The sequence below is a fragment of the Callionymus lyra genome, chromosome 9 (assembly GCF_982586985.1).
Source record: "Callionymus lyra chromosome 9, fCalLyr1.hap1.1, whole genome shotgun sequence".
NCBI lineage: Eukaryota > Metazoa > Chordata > Actinopteri > Syngnathiformes > Callionymidae > Callionymus > Callionymus lyra.
The window spans coordinates 10,003,372-10,021,438 of NC_141826.1; the positions used below are offsets into that span (position 1 = coordinate 10,003,372).

The window sequence follows — 18,067 nt, forward strand, 5'->3', positions numbered from 1 at the left end:
ATTGACGAGCAGTAAACAGGCCAAGATGGACTCCTTTAAGAAACATCTTAAGACATTTTTATTTGTGCAGGCTTTTCCTTGATTTTCTGGAACTCCTGTTGTGTTATCAGTTTTATCTTGATCTTTAAAGTATATACTTTATTGAATATTGTTTTGATTGTTTAAGCGCTTTGTGACCCTGGTCTGGAAAAGCACTATACAAATAAAAATTACTTACTTACTAACTTATTATGAATTGAAAATGTTAGTTTCACGGCTCGATCCTGTGAATGTCATAAAAGACAGAGGCAGTACTTAAAACAATGAACGTTGCTATTTATTGGGTAAACTATTGAACTACAGTAATGAACATTTACTACGTCATTGGGAGAAAAAAAAGTTTTGTATATTCTAGTAAAACGCAGTGACTTAATAGGACCTAAATAGAAGTACTTTGCCATCACTTCTGGAGAACATTTCTGGTTCTTCTTAGCTTAAGAATTGTGAATACGTCAAAATAACAGTAGACGTACATTTCATGAGATAATTGCATCACCAGATATCGCGAGATTTAAAAAAATATTTGAATAGAAATACACGGTATATTATTGTTGTTCATTTATTGAATTGTAACACAACAACACACGCTTTCTGGTAGCGTTTGGCAGATCACGTGACGACAGCGTCATAGGCCCTAGTACAGGGTTAACACAATTAAAATATTCACACGAGCATGAGCACAGGCCTCTTTAACCCCGTCAGCAAACAGACAGAAACAATCAATCACTATTTAGATCGCAATACACTTTTCACAAACGGGAATGAAGATTTTTTTTATGACGGATGAGACGTATTACGTTATGCTATTCCCTTACTATAACCAGTTATACATTTGTTCAACAAACAACGTTTATTCAATGTCAATATTGTTGATCTAACGAGACTCCACACATACACCAACAACAACACTGACAAACTAATTCTAAGAAAGTAAGTAAGTAATTTTTAATTATATTGCGCTTTTCCAGACCAGGGTCACAAAGCGCTTAAACAATCAAAACAATATTCAATAAAGTATATACTTTAAAGGTCAAGATAAAACTGATAACAGGAGTTCCAGAAAATCAAGGAAAAAATTATCACAATAATGTCTAAATAAATAGTTTTGAATAAAAAAGTTGTGTTTTATAATGAATGCACTTTTGCAAAACGGTCGCCAAACACTATAAAACAACGTTTTCCTCTAAATTAAAACATCTTCAGTTGGTAAATACTGCAATGAAATCTGCTCTGTGATCGACTGTCTCTGCCTTGTTGCTGCCGGAGTTACAAAAGTCAGTGCGCATGTCTGAGGGCGCATGCTTGTGTAAATACCTAAATTTAATCCCGTACTTCCAAGTAACCCGGACATGTGGAGTCGTGAGTGTTGGGATGGGAACCTCTTGAATAACTTTGAAGGTAGGTGCATGTATTTAAAATGTATTTCTTGGACTTTTTACTAATTCAACGATTGGTTGGCAATGTTTTTCAATGTTAGCTTGATTTGTTTTTGGTTGGAACTGTAATCAGGTTCGACAAAGCTAGGCTAAAGCTAGCTTTAGCTAAAACTGAAATGAGAATTACTGAAACGTTTTATTCAAAATATTCATTCTCCCCTTGCAGTATGACTAATGGATGACGATCTATGCTCTACAAACCAGATCCTCCCTTGAAAAAAACCCTCCGTAACAAACTTCCTCTTGTTTCTTTTCAATCACTTTAGGGCTGGTAAAGGTGGATATTGGAGTTGTTTGCTGCGTGTATTGCTGTATGTATTTTCCATGAGTCAATAAAGAGTTGCTTCTCTGTTCTCTGGGCAAGGGTGTGGTGATAAATAAAAACTCACATTAGACCGGTTTTCAGTTCTGCCCACAGAGGTATGTAAACTTACATTTCGTGAACTAACTTGAACACTGTTTGAACATCTACCCGACAGTGCAAGAAACTTTGAATAAAGGAATATCAGTGAAGTCACATGAGATCTGTCTTTCTTGTTTCTTTACATTTGGGTCGAAAGAAATAAAAATGGACTGCGGCGTGAATGATTTATTCCACTCTGCTTTGTAACCCCGACCTCCTGCTGGAGTCCATGACCTCCTTCACTGAAAACTTATTATATTATTATACAAGATAATATGAAGTTAAAGAATATTACAAGCTATATTATAACATTCATGCATTTTTGTGCAGGAATATTTATGCAATACCAACGTATATTAAATAAGTTTTCAGTATATTAAAGTATAATATATTAGTCAATATATATATTCTATTGTATTTTTTTCTATTCTATTCTATATTGTACTATATTATATTATATATAACTATGTAACACCTGCCTCGGTGGTTGACACAAGGTCCAAGCGTTCTCGTCATCGGTCACATGATCGCGGAGCTTGGATACTAACCTTGTGGGAATGTTTCGAACCCGCCTGCTTCTATTAAGTGATGCAGACTTCAGAGTCTCAGTATCATACTCCTGAGCCCCGGAGGAGACAAAACTGCAAATTGCTTTGTCTAGCAAATCCCCAGTGAACAGGCCAAAAGTTTGGACACACCTTCTCATTTCAATGCTTTTTATTTGTTTTCATCACTATTTAAATACTCGATTCTCACTGAAATCATAACAAAAAGGCTGAACTAACTGAAAACATGTGTTATATTCTAGTTTCTTTAAGGCTGCCCATTTTTCTCTGATGACAAGTGAGCATCATTACTTCTAAATTTAGATCAGTCGGTTCTAAAAAAATGTCTTGATGAGCCGAGGAGGTGTGTCCATCCTTTGGTGTCATATCCTGTGCTGTAAATATGACAAATTGCAACATGTAAGTAATTCATATTTATAGAGCGCTTTTCCAGACCAGGGTCACAAAGCGCTTAAACAATCAAAACACTACTCAATAAAATATATGCTTAAAAGGTCAAGACAACACAGAGACAAACGCAGGAGTCCCAGAAGATAAAGCCTGCACGACTAAAAGTGTCTTAAGATGTTTCTTGAAAGAGTCACACCCAGAGAGAGGAAGATTGTTCCAAAGCTTAAGAGCAACAGCCTGGAAGGATTTCTCTCCATCAGTAGATTCCACATGTGTGACACCGGAACTTTGTTGACATTGTTGCCTTGAAGACGAGCGAGCAGGGTAATGCCCGAGGTGTATTGCGTGGCATGTTATCTTAAAAACGAAGGTCTCGGACGACATTAAGTGAGCTCGGTACAACGGGTGTCGCGAACAACTTTGTTTTCTGTTCCTTGGTCTGACAATCCTTAGACCTCGCTGGAGTTGTTCCATGGCTCCAACTAAGTGTCCACCGATCACATGAGGATCACTGTTTGTGTAAGCTGCCTTCAACCAGAGGATGACCTTTTAAGTAATTATTTTATTGGCTATTTTCTTGATTGTTTAAGCGCTTTGTGACCCTGGTCTAGAAAAGCGCTTTATAAATACTTACTTACTTACTTATTTTATTACGCCTACGTAGCAGTTCCCTGCGTCGCTCAAGGAAGCCCACAGGATTAAGCTGTGATATTATTATCCTGACATTCCGAACCTTAAGATCATGGAACATGGATCGTGAAGTCCTCTTAACTGCTCGTGAATTAAATTTATCACTTCCCCCAAGTCGGAACATCATCGACGGCAAAGTTGTCGTGCCTTTAGAATCCTGATTAGGCGTGTCCTGCTCAAAATGATGCCATTCCTGGCTTAGAATTTGAAGAATCTCTTTGTGAGTCATAAGTAAATTAAAATAAATAGTTTTAAGACGCTCTCGGTTCATGGTATTTCCTTCTTCCTCGCTTAAGGGGCTAACGCATGTCAGGAGGTATGATTTTCCTGAGATTATTATTTATCTTGTGATAAAAAATACCTTTTTTTTTATTATGAGATAAAAAATTGTCACATCCATGTCACCTCCGGTGTTCCGTGCTTTTGTGCATTTTGTGAGATAATGTTTTGTTACTTTTCAGACCATTACATGTTGGAATTGATCTCTTCCATGTTTCTAACAGTAGCACAAGAAAGGTTTGTTTAACAATTGTGCTGACATTTCTTTTTGTGTCCATTCATTCATAAAACCACATGTTCAGATCTTGCAACAAACTAACAATGACTTTAAGTGTTAAACAAAGTGTCAGTTGAATCAACCTTATCTGTGTTTGTTTGTCTTTTCGCTCTCATATCAAATAAGACGTGGTGCCTCCACATGACATGAGAATATGAAGCTTCCTGGTGACTGAAACGTCTTCAAAAGAACGGACTAGACAGATGTTTGTTTTGTAAACAGAGGCAGTGAAAACTGATCCACTATACAACACAAAAAATAATCACTTATTAAAACCGCTTGAACGAAAAAAGACAACTATGTCAAACAAAGTCACATGTTGACTCACGGTGCCCGGGTGTCACTTCCTTTACCAGGGATGAAAAAGAATAAAAAGAAACACAAATATGGATCTCTGCCAAAAGCCCAGAAGCAGAAGTTTGTGCTGTCAAATGTTCCCTCCTATCAGGACTTCTTCGATGGGGGGAGTCCTGTCAGCTGACCTGTTAATATACCACAGTGAGTAAAGCAGACTCAGACACACAGCTGACAAGAGTGTCAAGGTGAGAGCATGTTTGTCGAGGTAGGAAGATGGATTTCTTTTGACGGTTCCTACAATAAAATTCAAATAAAAGATTCCTTTACTTAGACATAAATCAATTAGTTGACTTTAAAAATGTGAGTATTAATCTTTTCTTTTGTTTCAGATGAAGATTTTTTGCATCATCCTTTTTTGTGCTTTTCTGAAGTCCAGCTTCCAAAATCCCACGAACCAGTGGACAATTCAACCCAATAGTAAGTTTGACTTGTTCATAAAACAATCATATTGTTATGTAAAGCTGCCTATCTTTAATTGTGTTGTGGTTTTAGTCCAGGTTGTGGAGGTGGGCGGTGAACAAGGATCACTTAATATATACTGCCAGCAGCTCATAACTGGTGGCATGATACAGACCGTCCAATGGAAGAAGAACGATGTCATTGAACCACAGAAAGGGAACACGTACAGTATCCAGCTGGAGGAGAGTCTGGGCGGAGGTAACTACACTTGTCACTCCGCGGGTGGATCCCTGCTCAACTACAGCACCGTCCTGCTCCTGAGGAGAGACGAAAACAAAAGGATTCTCAAACCTCTGCAAGGTACAACAAGGGTGTGGTTATTTGTCATGTTGCCTTAAGTGACCTTTAGCTAACATGCTGTCTTCTCTGGTCTATTTCCAGAACATCATGTAGTATCACATGTTCAATATCACACTATTTTTATAAACTGCTAAAACATTGTGTGTAAGTTAATCTCAAACTTTGCGAGTGACATGATATTCTTTGCACTTCCATTAATTTATATTTTAGTGAGTACACATGAAATGTGTGCAGTTTAAAGTAAATACAGAATTATAGACGACACCTGTGCCACATTGAAACCCTTTTTTATTCTCTGTGCAGTTGGTCTAAGTTGCCTGTTCTGTCCATGAATGTGTTCCATTGAATGATCATTGCAGCTGTTGTGAGGTTATGAACCCAACTGTGCTTTGTTTACTTGTTAATCATAAGCAGATACAAAATAAATAGTTAAAAAAAGCTTAAGATTACAGGCTTCACAGAGATGATGTTGTCCGAAAACTACACTAAAATGTATATAAAAAGCCACAGATCTTAATTACTTTTGTGTTTTTCTAGGCTCGAAGGATTGTTTCCAGTGTGATGCGGAGAACTACAGCGGAGGCTTTCGCTGCTCGTGGGAGTGGTTCGAGCGTGAAGGACACGTGGTGTATGTCAGTGCTCAGCGGTACGTTGGACCCCATATATACTCCACCCTTGTTTTACCCAGTGGCCCGAAAACAAATGTGTTTGTTGTATCCCTTGTGTTGCTTCTTGGTCAATGTAAACGGCCTCCCCTGGCTTTTCAAAAGTAACACTTCAGATCTGGCGACACATATTAGCATTAGCATAATAAAGTCATTGCCATCATCGTTGCCTTTTTTCAACTTATCCAGAGTTGGGGTCACGGGGTCAACATCTACTACGGTTGATGTTTTTTCTTTCTATAACCAACACTTTTGAAATCATCAATCACACAAAAACAACAATGTAGTTACCGATTATTAACAATTTATAGTAATGAAAATGTTCCAACCCCTTTCAAAGTTATGGGAATGTTTCAATGATTTCTGAATATGTTTTTTTTTGTGCAGCTATGACAAGTACAGTGACGACCTATGCCGCCTGGACCCCAGCAATAACCTCTGGTCGTGTGAAAAGAGTGGAATCTCATGTGCGGTGGACTCCACTGGCCTTCAGATCTCATGCATGGACGAGCAACATTGCCCTTACAGTGAGGAATCGAAGCACATCAAGATCACCCTCTTTCTCAGGAGCAAGAACTACCTTGTGGAGATCTACACTAAGGAGTTCCGCCTGTCTGATATCGGTAAAAAAAACAAAGGAGGTATTTTGCCAGAAACTCTGTGACTCTTTGTTAACGTTTTTTGTTTTTTTTCATCGGAATAGTCAAACCAGGAAAGGTGAACCTTCGCAAAATCAACTCCACGATGATGGGCTGGACTTATCCCGGCTCCTGGAACACACCTCACGACTACTTCCCCTTGACATTCCAGGTCGCACAGTACAAGAAGAGGTGCAAAGGGTGCAAGAACCCCTGTGATGACTTGTTGGCTAAAACGGTGAGAGAAAAAAAACAGTCTTGTCATCAGAAGAAAAAAATCCAAATGAACTATTTCCTTTCAGAGTGTGTCCCTTCACACCTCGGAATCCTGCTACTTTCACGTCAAAGAGAATATCAAGACTTTCTGTGTCCGAGGCAAAGATGACTTCAGCGATTCTGAGTGGGGGCCTTGGAGATATATTATGTGAGTATTACTCACAGCTTTTGTTGTTTCTTGACATTAAACAGATGTTCGTGGATTCCCTTTATGACATTCTTTTATAATATTATATTATTATTATATTAATATATTATATATATTATATTATAGTATTACCCTGAGATTTTATAGTTTTTAAGCCAATATAATTGATCGTCAGCTTCTGAGCGACAAAAGCTGAACATTTAAATGATCAAATTTGTGAAAAAATAACAACCCGCAGCTACTGTTTGATGTTCAAACAAGTTTTCCAACATCACTTCCATCTACTCGCCCATTCAACTCACTGTGATTAATGATATCTCAAATTCTAGAAAAAAGAGGCTTCTTTACAACACAATTCATAAATCCGACTCATTGCCCTGAAAAAGAATGTATTCTTTTTAAAAATAAAGAAAAAGCAACTTTATATTTGTAATTCTGTCGCATTTTTGCTGCATTTACAAAAACACATAAGAATCTTGAAATTGTACTACTAGTACCCTTCACTACCTCTGGATGCCAAGGATAACTGGTGGTGACCCTCCTGCAAAAGAAGCTGTAAATGACCATCTTAATTTACCACTGCCAGGAGTCAATCACTCTTTTGCAGTGATTTAATTGTTAGGATTTCATTATCGCTGTAAATAAAAGTGCCCATAAACATGAATTGTTTATTTTGAGGGTCAATTATAAAGATAATGAATCCTTCATAATTATCCTTAGGAAAAGAGTGGATCGAAAACATGTGTTTAATTTGCAGCAAACATACTTTCAATTTCAAGGGATTCGATTTTTTTTTTTACAGAAACACTGAATGAAGAATAATAAACCACAGGGCTCTGTTTAAAGACACCTCACAAAGTGAACAAGTTATCGTGATTAAATCCTATTTCAAAGGGGAAAGAATTGTGCTATCAGAATATTGAATATATTAATTTAACATTCTTATTGTTAAAAAGTATTCAAAGTAATTTTTTTAAAGTATTGAGTTTAATTTTTTAAAGCTTAAATTTGTTTTGAATTTTCATAACTTATTTAAAAAATATATATATATTACAAAACAAACACATTTTTATACATAAGTTGGGATATTCTTATTGTAATCATTCAGAAATGGATTTTCTAAATTAAATCTGTTTGTAATTTATCAAAGATACTCAGAAGAAAAACTGGGAAAAAGTGGGCAGCCTTTCAAATTCAATATTTGATATTTTGAAAAGGAATTAATTTTCTTTTACACATTGTTTGATGTTATTTTTACAATAATCAGAGAAAATAAAATTGAATTTGTTATTTTTAAATATTTTGATATAATACTGTCAACATTTGAATATTGAATGCCTGTGTATATTTTGAAAAATGATTGGATTTTGTACACATAGAGTTTGATTCATCTATTTACAATAATAAAGTAAATAGTCTTTTGAAAAGGCCAACTGTAAACTAAAGAGCCTATTTATCAACCTGAAGACCGGTTAACTGTTAAACTAATGCTTACATAAGAATCGGAAGCTTTTACTGTCAGTGTTGTAAACCAGTTAAACCCATTTTAAGAAAGAAAGTGAAAGTGGCGCTAAGAGGAGGGAGGCACAGTCTTCTCAGAAGGTTTTGCATCTGAATGTTTGTTGAGAGAGGATCTTTAGTTTGCTGCAGCAACTAATCTTTCTGAATCGATGGCGTTAAGAGTTTCCCCCTGGTCAGCTCATAATGTAATGTGATGTAATTATTGTACACAAGGAGTTACAGACTGACATGTAATTTGTTTGATTCCAGGAAAAGAAGGGGTGGAAGAAAGAAGAAGAGAATGGAAAATGGCACAAAACTAAACATGGCGGGACCTCCTTGTATGTTACCAGGGAGTTCGGACATTATATGTTGAAGCAAACTGCTTCTTACATTTTTCTTGACCTGGTGGAGTTAAACCCTTCACGGAGAAGTCAATAGTATGCATGCGAGTAGTTTTTAAGAATTGAATCAATGCTGTTTTAAAAATATTTATATATAATTCGACCCATGAGAACACTGTGGAACTTGATTAAAGGTTTTTTAAATTCATTACTGTCTATTTTGTCATGCCAAACGTTCCTCTGGAGGAAGAAACCAGTTCAACCAGATCCTATCGTTGACCCAGATAGTCCACACGTAGACACAGAGATGGTATACGTGCATTTTGGAAAATACTCTGCAGTGCACGTGACCTCTGTATATTTCCATGAACACAATGCCAGATGTCATCCCGGCATTCACTTGATTGACTCACAGGTAAGTCCCCGACACCCAAAAACCCCACCATAACAAATATTTCTAAATCTTTTTTTTAAATGTGAGATTCTGTAAACAGTTTCATCAATCCACCCCCATGTTTACATACCTGTACCTTTGAGCAAAACAAAGTTGAGGAATAGTTCCTTGTCTTTGTGATTTGCTTGCTAAATTATATTTAATTAGATGAATTAAATTAAATATACTTTATTCATTTCCCTTTGGAGATCTCCTTCGGGGAAATAGGTTTCCAGTTCAGAGCAGACAATAGAAGGTACAGAAGTTTCATAAACGCAAGAACAAGAAAAAAGTGCAAATAAAAAGAACAAAGTCCAAATATGAAGTGCATTGAACAAAGGAACACAAAAACTTTAAAGGATACAAACAAGGAATTAATCATCTCTTCATTCTGATCCTGCCACCAGAGCAGAGTTATGCAGTCTAATAGCACGAGGAATGAATAAGTCCCTTAGTCTATTGGTGTTGCATCTGGTGAAGAGCATTCATGCTCCCCATCTGCTTCTCTGTTCATTTGACTGATCAAAAATAGCTGATAACTTTTTCTCTTTCTCCGTAATCGCTTTGTTGACTTGCGAGTGCACATGACTTCATAGAGCATTTGTGGAATGTAAGACATTTGACTAAAAGCCAGAAACAACTGACCTAACTTTAGGTAAGTCATGGTGCGAGAACTTTTTTTTTTGGTCCACAAATTGTATTGATAATGCAACAGATAGGTTACAACACTGTATTTTCAATGTGGCTATATTTTTCTTTTTCCTTCGAATAAAAAGAAGAAAAAAAATCCAACCCCTTCCCTTAAATTATTTATTCTCATCTTTTCCTATACAAATAAACACTTAATGTTGAAACACTTTTGTCAGTGTGAGTAAACAAACAACTTTTAGTTACACATATTTCAAGAAAAACATTTCAAGAACCAGCCGAGGTTGAGCATCAAGAGTCAATATGACTCTTTATCAAATGGGGGCTAAGGTGGCAGGCAGGCAACCAAAATCCTGAGATTTGAAAAATATAATAAATTACTTCCAGTGCACGTAAAATTGATCAGCAGTTCCCCTAATAGCAAATGTGATCTTTTCTAGATTAAGGAATTAAACTAAAAAATAAAAAAAATAAAAATAAAGAATTTAGTGTCATTCATCCACGCTTTATGAGATGGCGGTGCGGATGATTTCCACATCAATAATATCCTCCTTCGGGCAATTAGAGATGCAAAAGCAACAACATTTATTTGTACTTTGTACTTTAGTCAAACCGGGTAAACCGGATGGTGTTCCGAATATAGCTATGTGTGGTTAAATCTTTGCACCGATTATTTTTTAAAGGCTGTCAAAAAACGCTTGCCAATAGGTATTTAATTTGGAACATGACCAGAACATGTGTGTTAGGTTACACCTGTGATTCATTTCTCAGCATCAGGAGTGTGGATGACGCTGAGGAGCCTTAGGGTATTTGTGAAGGAGTGCCTCCCCCTAATAAAGCCGGTTTGGTCTTTTGAAATTATGCCGGGCAACTTCCATTCGACGTGCAATTATTTTGGATACGATTTTTTGCATCAACTTGTAGTAAAGAAATAGGGCGGTAAGAGGAACAATTCAATGGCTCTTTACCCTTTTTAAGTATTAATGAGATAGAGGCCTGTGTAAGGGAGTGTGTCAAGGAGCCCGCAGAGAGGGCGTGATTAAACATTTCTAGGAGTAATGGTGACAATTGATCTAAGAAAGCTTTGTAAAATTCAACAGGATATCCATCTGGTCCAGGGGATTTACCATTATGCATTGATTTAATCGCAGTTTTTTCCTCATCCAATTCAATAGGGGCATCTAATATACCTACGCTATGTTGTTGAGTAGTGGAAATTTGGGTAATTTCTTAAGAACATCTCAGGTCATGGCCAGAGTGGAGCCAGAGCCACAGCAGGGGGAGACCAAAGATGGGCCACTGAACTTAACCAGTATTTCAACCGGTTTGATCAGGGGGCCCCCTCCCCCCTCCACCTCTGCCCCTCACTCTTCACAAAGTTGTTTTTCCCCTGCTTCAACCCCCTCCCCCCAACTGTTCTCACCTCAAGCCACCTTTCTCCCCCCCAACACGCCCTACTGCCTCAGCTGCCCAACCCCCCACAGCCACCTCTCTCTGCTACATCTGAACAGGTGAGGAGAGAATTAAGGCGACTGAAGATCAGGAAAGCTGCTGGACCAGATGGACTCAGCCCCAGACTGCTCAGGGACTGTGCTGATCAACCTTGTGAGTTGGTCACACACATCTTCAACCTGAGCCTCAAACTGGAGAAGGTCCCGGTCCAGTGGAAGACCTCCTGTGTGGTTCCGGTTCCCAAGGCGGTATACGCAAAGGAGCCGAGCCACTTCAGACCAGTCGCCCTGACCTCCCATCTGATGAAGACCTTGGAGAGGCTGGTACTCCGCGAGCTACGCACGACGGTGAGCTCTGCGTTGGATCCGCTGCAGTTCGCCTACAGGCCAAAGATGGGGGTGGACGACGCCGTCATCTACCTGCAGCACCGGGCACTGACTCACCTGGAAGCCGCCGGTAGCACTGTGAGAGTCATGTTTTTTGACTTCTCAAGTGCTTTCAACACCATCCAGCCGGCGCTGCTAAGGAAGAAGATGGAGGACGCAGGAGTTGGGACACAGCTGGCAGCATGGACGATGGACTACCTCACCAACAGGCCGCAGTATGTGAGGCTGCAGGACTGCAGGTCTGAGGTGACCATCTGCAGCACCGGGGTGCCTCAAGGGACAGTGCTGTCACCTTTCCTTTTTTCCCTCTACACGGCGGACTTTACCTATGACTCCAGCAGCTGTCACCTCCAGAAGTTTTCCGACGACTCGGCCATTGTGGGCTGCGTGTCTGGGGGGGGCGAGCTGGAGTACAGGTCAGTCATCAAGGACTTTGTTGACTGGTGTGAGAGCAACTACCTTTGCTTAAACACCGGTAAGACAAGGGAGATGGTGATTGACTTCAGGAAAAAGTCCCCACCACATCAACCGGTGAGAATCCAGGGCTCGGACATTGAGCTGGTGCACAGCTTCAAATACCTGGGTGTTCACCTCAACAATAAACTGAACTGGTCCACACACATCAACGCCGTGTATAAGAAGGGCCGAAGTCGCCTCCACCTCCTGGGGAGACTGAGGTCCTTCGGAGTGTGCAGACCACTTTTAAGGACCTTTTATGACTCTGTGGTAGCCTCTGCTATCCACTACGCTGTGGTCTGCTGGGGAGCAGGCAGCACGGACCGGGACAGGAAGAGACTGAACAGGCTGGTCACGAGGGCCGGCTCTGTCCTGGGCCGCTCGCTGGACTCGGTGGAGGAGGTGGGAGAGAGGAGGACACTCTCCAGACTATCCTCCATCAGGGACAACGCTCTTCACCCACTGCACCTGACCGTGGAGGAGCTGGCCAGCTCCTTCAGTGGCAGGCTCAGGCACCCCCAGTGTAGGACGGAGCGTTATAGAAGGTCCTTCATCCCAACTGGTGTCAGGATATTTAACTCTGTACTTAAATAAGTAACTATATAACTAAATATCCTGATGCTAATCCGTAGTGTGTTTTTCTTCTCGTGTGCTTTTTATTTTATTTTTTTCCGTTTTTTATTTCTATTTTATTTTATTTTTATTCTATTTTATTTTGTTAATAGTGTCAAATTTCTAATTTTGTAAATAATTTGTATATTCTTAAGATCGTTTTTATTTTTTATTATCTCTTTTATTATTTCTTTTTTCCTTGCACTTTATTTTTTTCAACTGCGCTGTTGTGAAAGTGTGTTTCCCCTCTGGGGATGAATAAAGCTTTTCTATTTCTATTTCTATTTCTATTTCTAATTGTTAGGTTTTGTTGTGAATTGTAGGTCATTTAAAGATTCTGAAGAATCCAGTTTCAAGTAGAATTTTTCAAAAATATTGTTTATTGTAGAAGGATTATTTGTAATCCTACCAGTTTCATCTTGTATTTGCAGTATCTGATTTTGAGCTACCCTAGCCTTTAGTTGGTGAGCTAGTAGGCGGCCTGCTTTGTCACCATGGTCATAGACTGAGGAGTTCAGCTTCTTTTGTTAGTAGAAGGAGGTCCAACTAATTTTGTTTGTCTCTTCGGTGTCGCAACACCTGGTCTTTTTGAAAGTAAACACGGGTCACAACTGTCTATGAAACTTCCTCTTCTTTGACTGATGTGAGTTAATCTGCACACAGGCATTTAAATGTGAGTTAACAAAAGAAAGTACAACAAATATACACAAAACCACATCCTGTTCAACTTCCCATTGCTGGTCTGCGTGGAATCCAGTCAGGAGGTTTAGTTAAACTTTCACATGTTCTGAATCACAACTTTGAACTTTCTTTCTATGGTGTTGACAGTACAGCATAAAAAAAATGAAATATTAGCATAATGAAATAAGATGAATAAAATACCATAAAATGAGCGACATCACTATACTCATTAAGGTGGCACGTGAATTGGTTTAACATAAATTAAACCAAATACTAGCCAGATAGAAAAATGACATTGAATCAACAACGTTGATATATTGTCGGGCTTGATGGTTACTTTCAACATTGATATGTTATATTGAAACGTACATTGAAAGTTCTCACTATGATCAACATTAAAAAAATGTTAGATTTTCAATCAATTCTGACATTGAATTAATGTTGTTTCAACTATGTTTTAATCAACATTGAAACAACATTACAATAACACAAAATGTCATTATATAAAGGCCATGTAAACATTTCCATCCATCCTCTGTATGCCTTTAATACTCCTTATTAAACTTTTTTTTTTTTACACAATTCAAGTCATAGTTAAACGAGCAGCAAGCCAAAATAGTCAATTCCTAAATGATCTTACTACCATCTGCCTAACAGAAGTTTGGAGCCATCCTAACATATTTCAACAAAATACACCCAAACGTAACAGCTGTTTAACTGCATGGTATAATGACAAAATGAAAAGTCCATTATTCATTTAGTTATTTTTTTAAGTAATAAGACAAATAATTCTAAATATCGATATTAACACATTGTAACGTCATAATGTTTTTCACATTTATGGCACATAAAATCATTTCTTGAACAACTTATGTTACCTAAACAATTTGCCCTCGAGCAACACATATCAAAATGTTACCGTTGAAATGTTTTAACTTGAACAACACACTTAGGAAGTGAAGTGGTCCATTACAATGCTGGCCAAAGTGCTGAGCAGTTTCTGAGCAGTTTCCGGAGGCTAAAAAAAAAAAGGTAAAACTGTAAATGCTTTTAAATTATAGTAACTGTATACGTGTACTTGAATGCAGGCATCTTGGTTTGACATTCCAAGTACTGCAATAACAAGTAGATAGAAATAGATGCGTTAATAATTGAAAGTAAGTGTAGCAGTCAAGAACAGTATAGACAGTGTCCCCAGTGTACCTGGAAAATGAATAGCTGGTGGAAAATCATCTCTTTGCGATACTGGATTCTGACTCCCCATCCGAATACAAGTAAACAAGATCTATGTAATATCATTTTGACTTTTTTTAATTATGTATTTATTTATAAAAAATTGGGTCTCTTTTCTTCTATATTATTCAAGTCAAATAATCAATGTTATTTTGTGGTGCGCTTCTTCTTTCTGTTTCTGATTTCGATGGTCAACTGTGATCATTTAGAGGAACTTTAGAAGCGTGCCACAACTCATTGATTGATCAATGTCAACCAAAAATCTGACTAGAAATCAACACTGAATCAAGAAAGTTTGCTATCTGGGTATCCATCGACAGCGGACGGATAGAACTAGTTATTGAGCCGGGATGTTGATAATGTGTCTATTTATTCTTAATCTTTATGGTTTTAAAATGATCTCAAAAAGTTAAATATTTAATAAAGCATGATTATTCACATTTATTTTGTAAATATTGGTATAAATATCATCATTATTATCAATAATATATATTTTTATTTTTTATTATTTTAGTTTGTATTATTATTGTTAGTGTTGCTGTGATGATTATTGTTTTTATGACTGTGTTCATTTCAAAAAGGGGTTTCATGCGACTTGATGGAATGTAGATGTAGCGTGAACTGTCAGTATTTGGATAATGTTGCTTATTTAATTGTGTTTACACTTGCTCTGTTCGCACCTGTTAGATTCTTCCCTTGCGGAAAAGTAAAAAGGTCATAAACTCTCACCTCAAACTGCTTGTTGTCTGTTTACGTTTTTACAGAACATAACCAAAACTGACCCACAAGTGTCTCCACAAGTTGTATCACAACCAGTTTGGTTTCTCAATGTCACGAGTATCTGAGTCTCTCTGTTCCTGGTTTCTCTGCATTGTTGGCTTTCTGAACTGAAATTGTTTTTGTCTAATAATATCTGATGAAACTGCAGCTAGCACTGCTATCCACATGCTAAACTAGCAAGTATTCGGTTAAAAAATCATTTTAACCACTTCAGTGTCTATGGTGCAACGGTTAAGCAAAGAAATAACTATTACTTACTTACTTCCTTACTTTAATTTGAAAGTACTAATAAAAATAGCCTATAACGTATGTGTTTTCAGGCCTGCAGGTCAACTTGACCCTGAGATAACACAAGGGATACCGCAAACACATTTGTTTTCAGGACTACAGGTCAACTTGACCCTAAGACAACACAAGGGATACCGCAAACACATTTGTTTTCAGGCCTGCAGGTCAACTTGACCCTGAGACAACACAAGGGATACCGCAAACACATTTGTTTTCAGGCCTGCAGGTCAACTTGACCCTGAGACAACACAAGGGATACTGCAAACACATTTGTTTTCAGGCCTACAGGTCAACTTGACCCTGAGACAACACAAGGGATACCGCAAACACATTTGTTTTCAGGCCTGCAGGTCAACTTAACCCTGAGACAACACAAGGGATACCGCAAACACATTTGTTTTCAGGCCTGAAGGTCAACTTGACCCTGAGACAACACAAGGGATACCGCAAACACATTTGTTTTCAGGCCTGCAGGTCAACTTGACCCTGAGACAACACAAGGGATACCGCAAACACATTTGTTTTCAGGCCTGCAGGTCAACTTGACCCTGAGACAACACAAGGGATACTGCAAACACATTTGTTTTCAGGCCTGCAGGTCAACTTGACCCTGAGACAACACAAGGGATACCGCAAACACATTTGTTTTCAGGCCTGCAGGTCAACTTGACCCTGAGACAACACAAGGGATACTGCAAACACATTTGTTTTCAGGCCTGCAGGTCAACTTGACCCTGAGACAACACAAGGGATAGCGCAAACACATTTGTTTTCAGGCCTGCAGGTTAACTTGACCCTGAGACAACACAAGGGAAACCGCAAACACATTTGTTTTCAGGCCTGCAGGTCAACTTGACCCTGAGACAACACAAGGGAAACCGCAAACACATTTGTTTTCAGGCCTGCAGGTCAACTTGACCCTGAGACAACACAAGGGATACCGCAAACACATTTGTTTTCAGGCCTGCAGGTCAACTTGACCCTGAGACAACACAAGGGATACCGCAAACACATTTGTTTTCAGGCCTGCCGGTCAACTTGACCCTGAGACAACACAAGGGATACCGCAAACACATTTGTTTTCAGGCCTGCAGGTCAACTTGACCCTGAGACAACACAAGGGATACTGCAAACACATTTGTTTTCAGGCCTGCAGGTCAACTTGACCCTAAGACAACACAAGGGATACCGCAAACACATTTGTTTTCAGGCCTGCAGGTCAACTCGACCCTGAGACAACACAAGGGATACCGCAAACACATTTGTTTTCAGGCCTGCAGGTCAACTCGACCCAGAGACAACATGAGGGTTGATGTTGAAGCTGTGATTTCTTTAGAGACCAAAGGTTAAGTAAATACATGAAGGAAATGATTCCCTTCTTCACTATAGTGAGTGGCGTCACCGACAGGGACGACCGCAGGAGTCACTGTAGTTTCGTCATGTTGTGTTTGTCTCACCCGTGACAGTCGGATCTCGAAAAGGTCAACTCTTTTGAAACGGAGATTGACGACCACGTTCAATATGCCACTGAAATTGAAAATCCTTCTCTTTCGTTGAAAAAAGGAAGTGCGTCGCAGCGACCGAGAGCGAGCGCTTCTTGAAGTGAAGCGAGAGTTAAAATAGAGCCTGATGTGACGTTTCCAACGTGACCATGAAGTCATGAGAGCAGCAGAGAGTGCAGGTGAGATGAATCATGTGTTGAGAGGGAAGCAGAAGTGTTTTGGTTGGATGGGGTTTTTTCTGCTTGATTCTCGTGTTTTCCCTCTTCTTTCTTCCGTTTGTGTCATTGTTCCCTTTTACACTATAAAGTTGTACAGTTATAACCTTTCATTGATGAATTCAAATAAATATAATAATATACACTTTGTAATCTCTTAAAGGATTCTAAACTATATGATTGAAGATAAGCCATTAGTGAAGAGTTTTAGACAAATGTCATGCATTTAATTTTTTTGACAAGAGCTCAACAGTAAGTTGGTTCAAAAAAGATTTTCAGTCTTGGTTTAAACATTTAGTTTGATGAAAAAAAGTATCTTTAATCGAGGAAAAATTGCTTGGAATTTTTTTTTTTTTTTAAATGAAACTTTGCTAAATGGCATATATTTCTTTATGTATTTTATTGTAATTATATTAATTGAATAACTATTGAATAAAAAAGAAACATCAATCAATTTTCATTTTTAAATAGCAGTTCAAACCCATTGATTACGTTGAACAGAGCGCCATCTAGCGGGTTCTAATGAAGATGATCCAAATAAACCATTGATAGATAGATAGATAGATAGATAGATAGATAGATAGATAGATAGATAGATAGATAGATAGATAGAT

General features: G+C 38.4%; 1 protein-coding gene across 2 annotated transcripts; it reads left to right on the top strand.

The window, feature by feature from the left end:
* The first annotated feature begins 2,218 nt into the window (after nt 1-2,218).
* On the top strand, nt 2,219-8,940 carry il12ba (interleukin 12Ba). 2 transcript variants are annotated; one of them, XM_087799639.1, is made up of 7 exons: nt 2,219-4,854; nt 4,930-5,196; nt 5,734-5,842; nt 6,249-6,484; nt 6,565-6,737; nt 6,802-6,923; nt 8,694-8,940. In XM_087799639.1, the coding sequence occupies exons 1-7, from the start codon at nt 4,767-4,769 to the stop codon at nt 8,797-8,799; spliced, it is 1,101 nt and encodes a 366-aa protein (XP_087655765.1). In that variant the 5' UTR covers nt 2,219-4,766; the 3' UTR covers nt 8,800-8,940. The 2 variants fall into 2 exon arrangements, with proteins under 2 accessions (XP_087655765.1, XP_087655766.1); XM_087799640.1 differs by having other exon boundaries at nt 4,771-4,854; nt 4,935-5,196.
* The last annotated feature ends 9,127 nt before the right edge of the window (nt 8,941-18,067 follow it).

Coding starts and splice junctions, on each gene's coding strand:
- il12ba (XM_087799639.1), top strand. CDS start 4,767: ATGAAGATTTTTTGCATCATCCTTTTTTGTGCTTTTCTGAAGTCCAGC. Junction 4,855..4,929: donor GTGGACAATTCAACCCAATA/GTAAGTTTGACT, acceptor TTGTGGTTTTAG/TCCAGGTTGTGGAGGTGGGC. Junction 5,843..6,248: donor GTGTATGTCAGTGCTCAGCG/GTACGTTGGACC, acceptor TTTTTTGTGCAG/CTATGACAAGTACAGTGACG.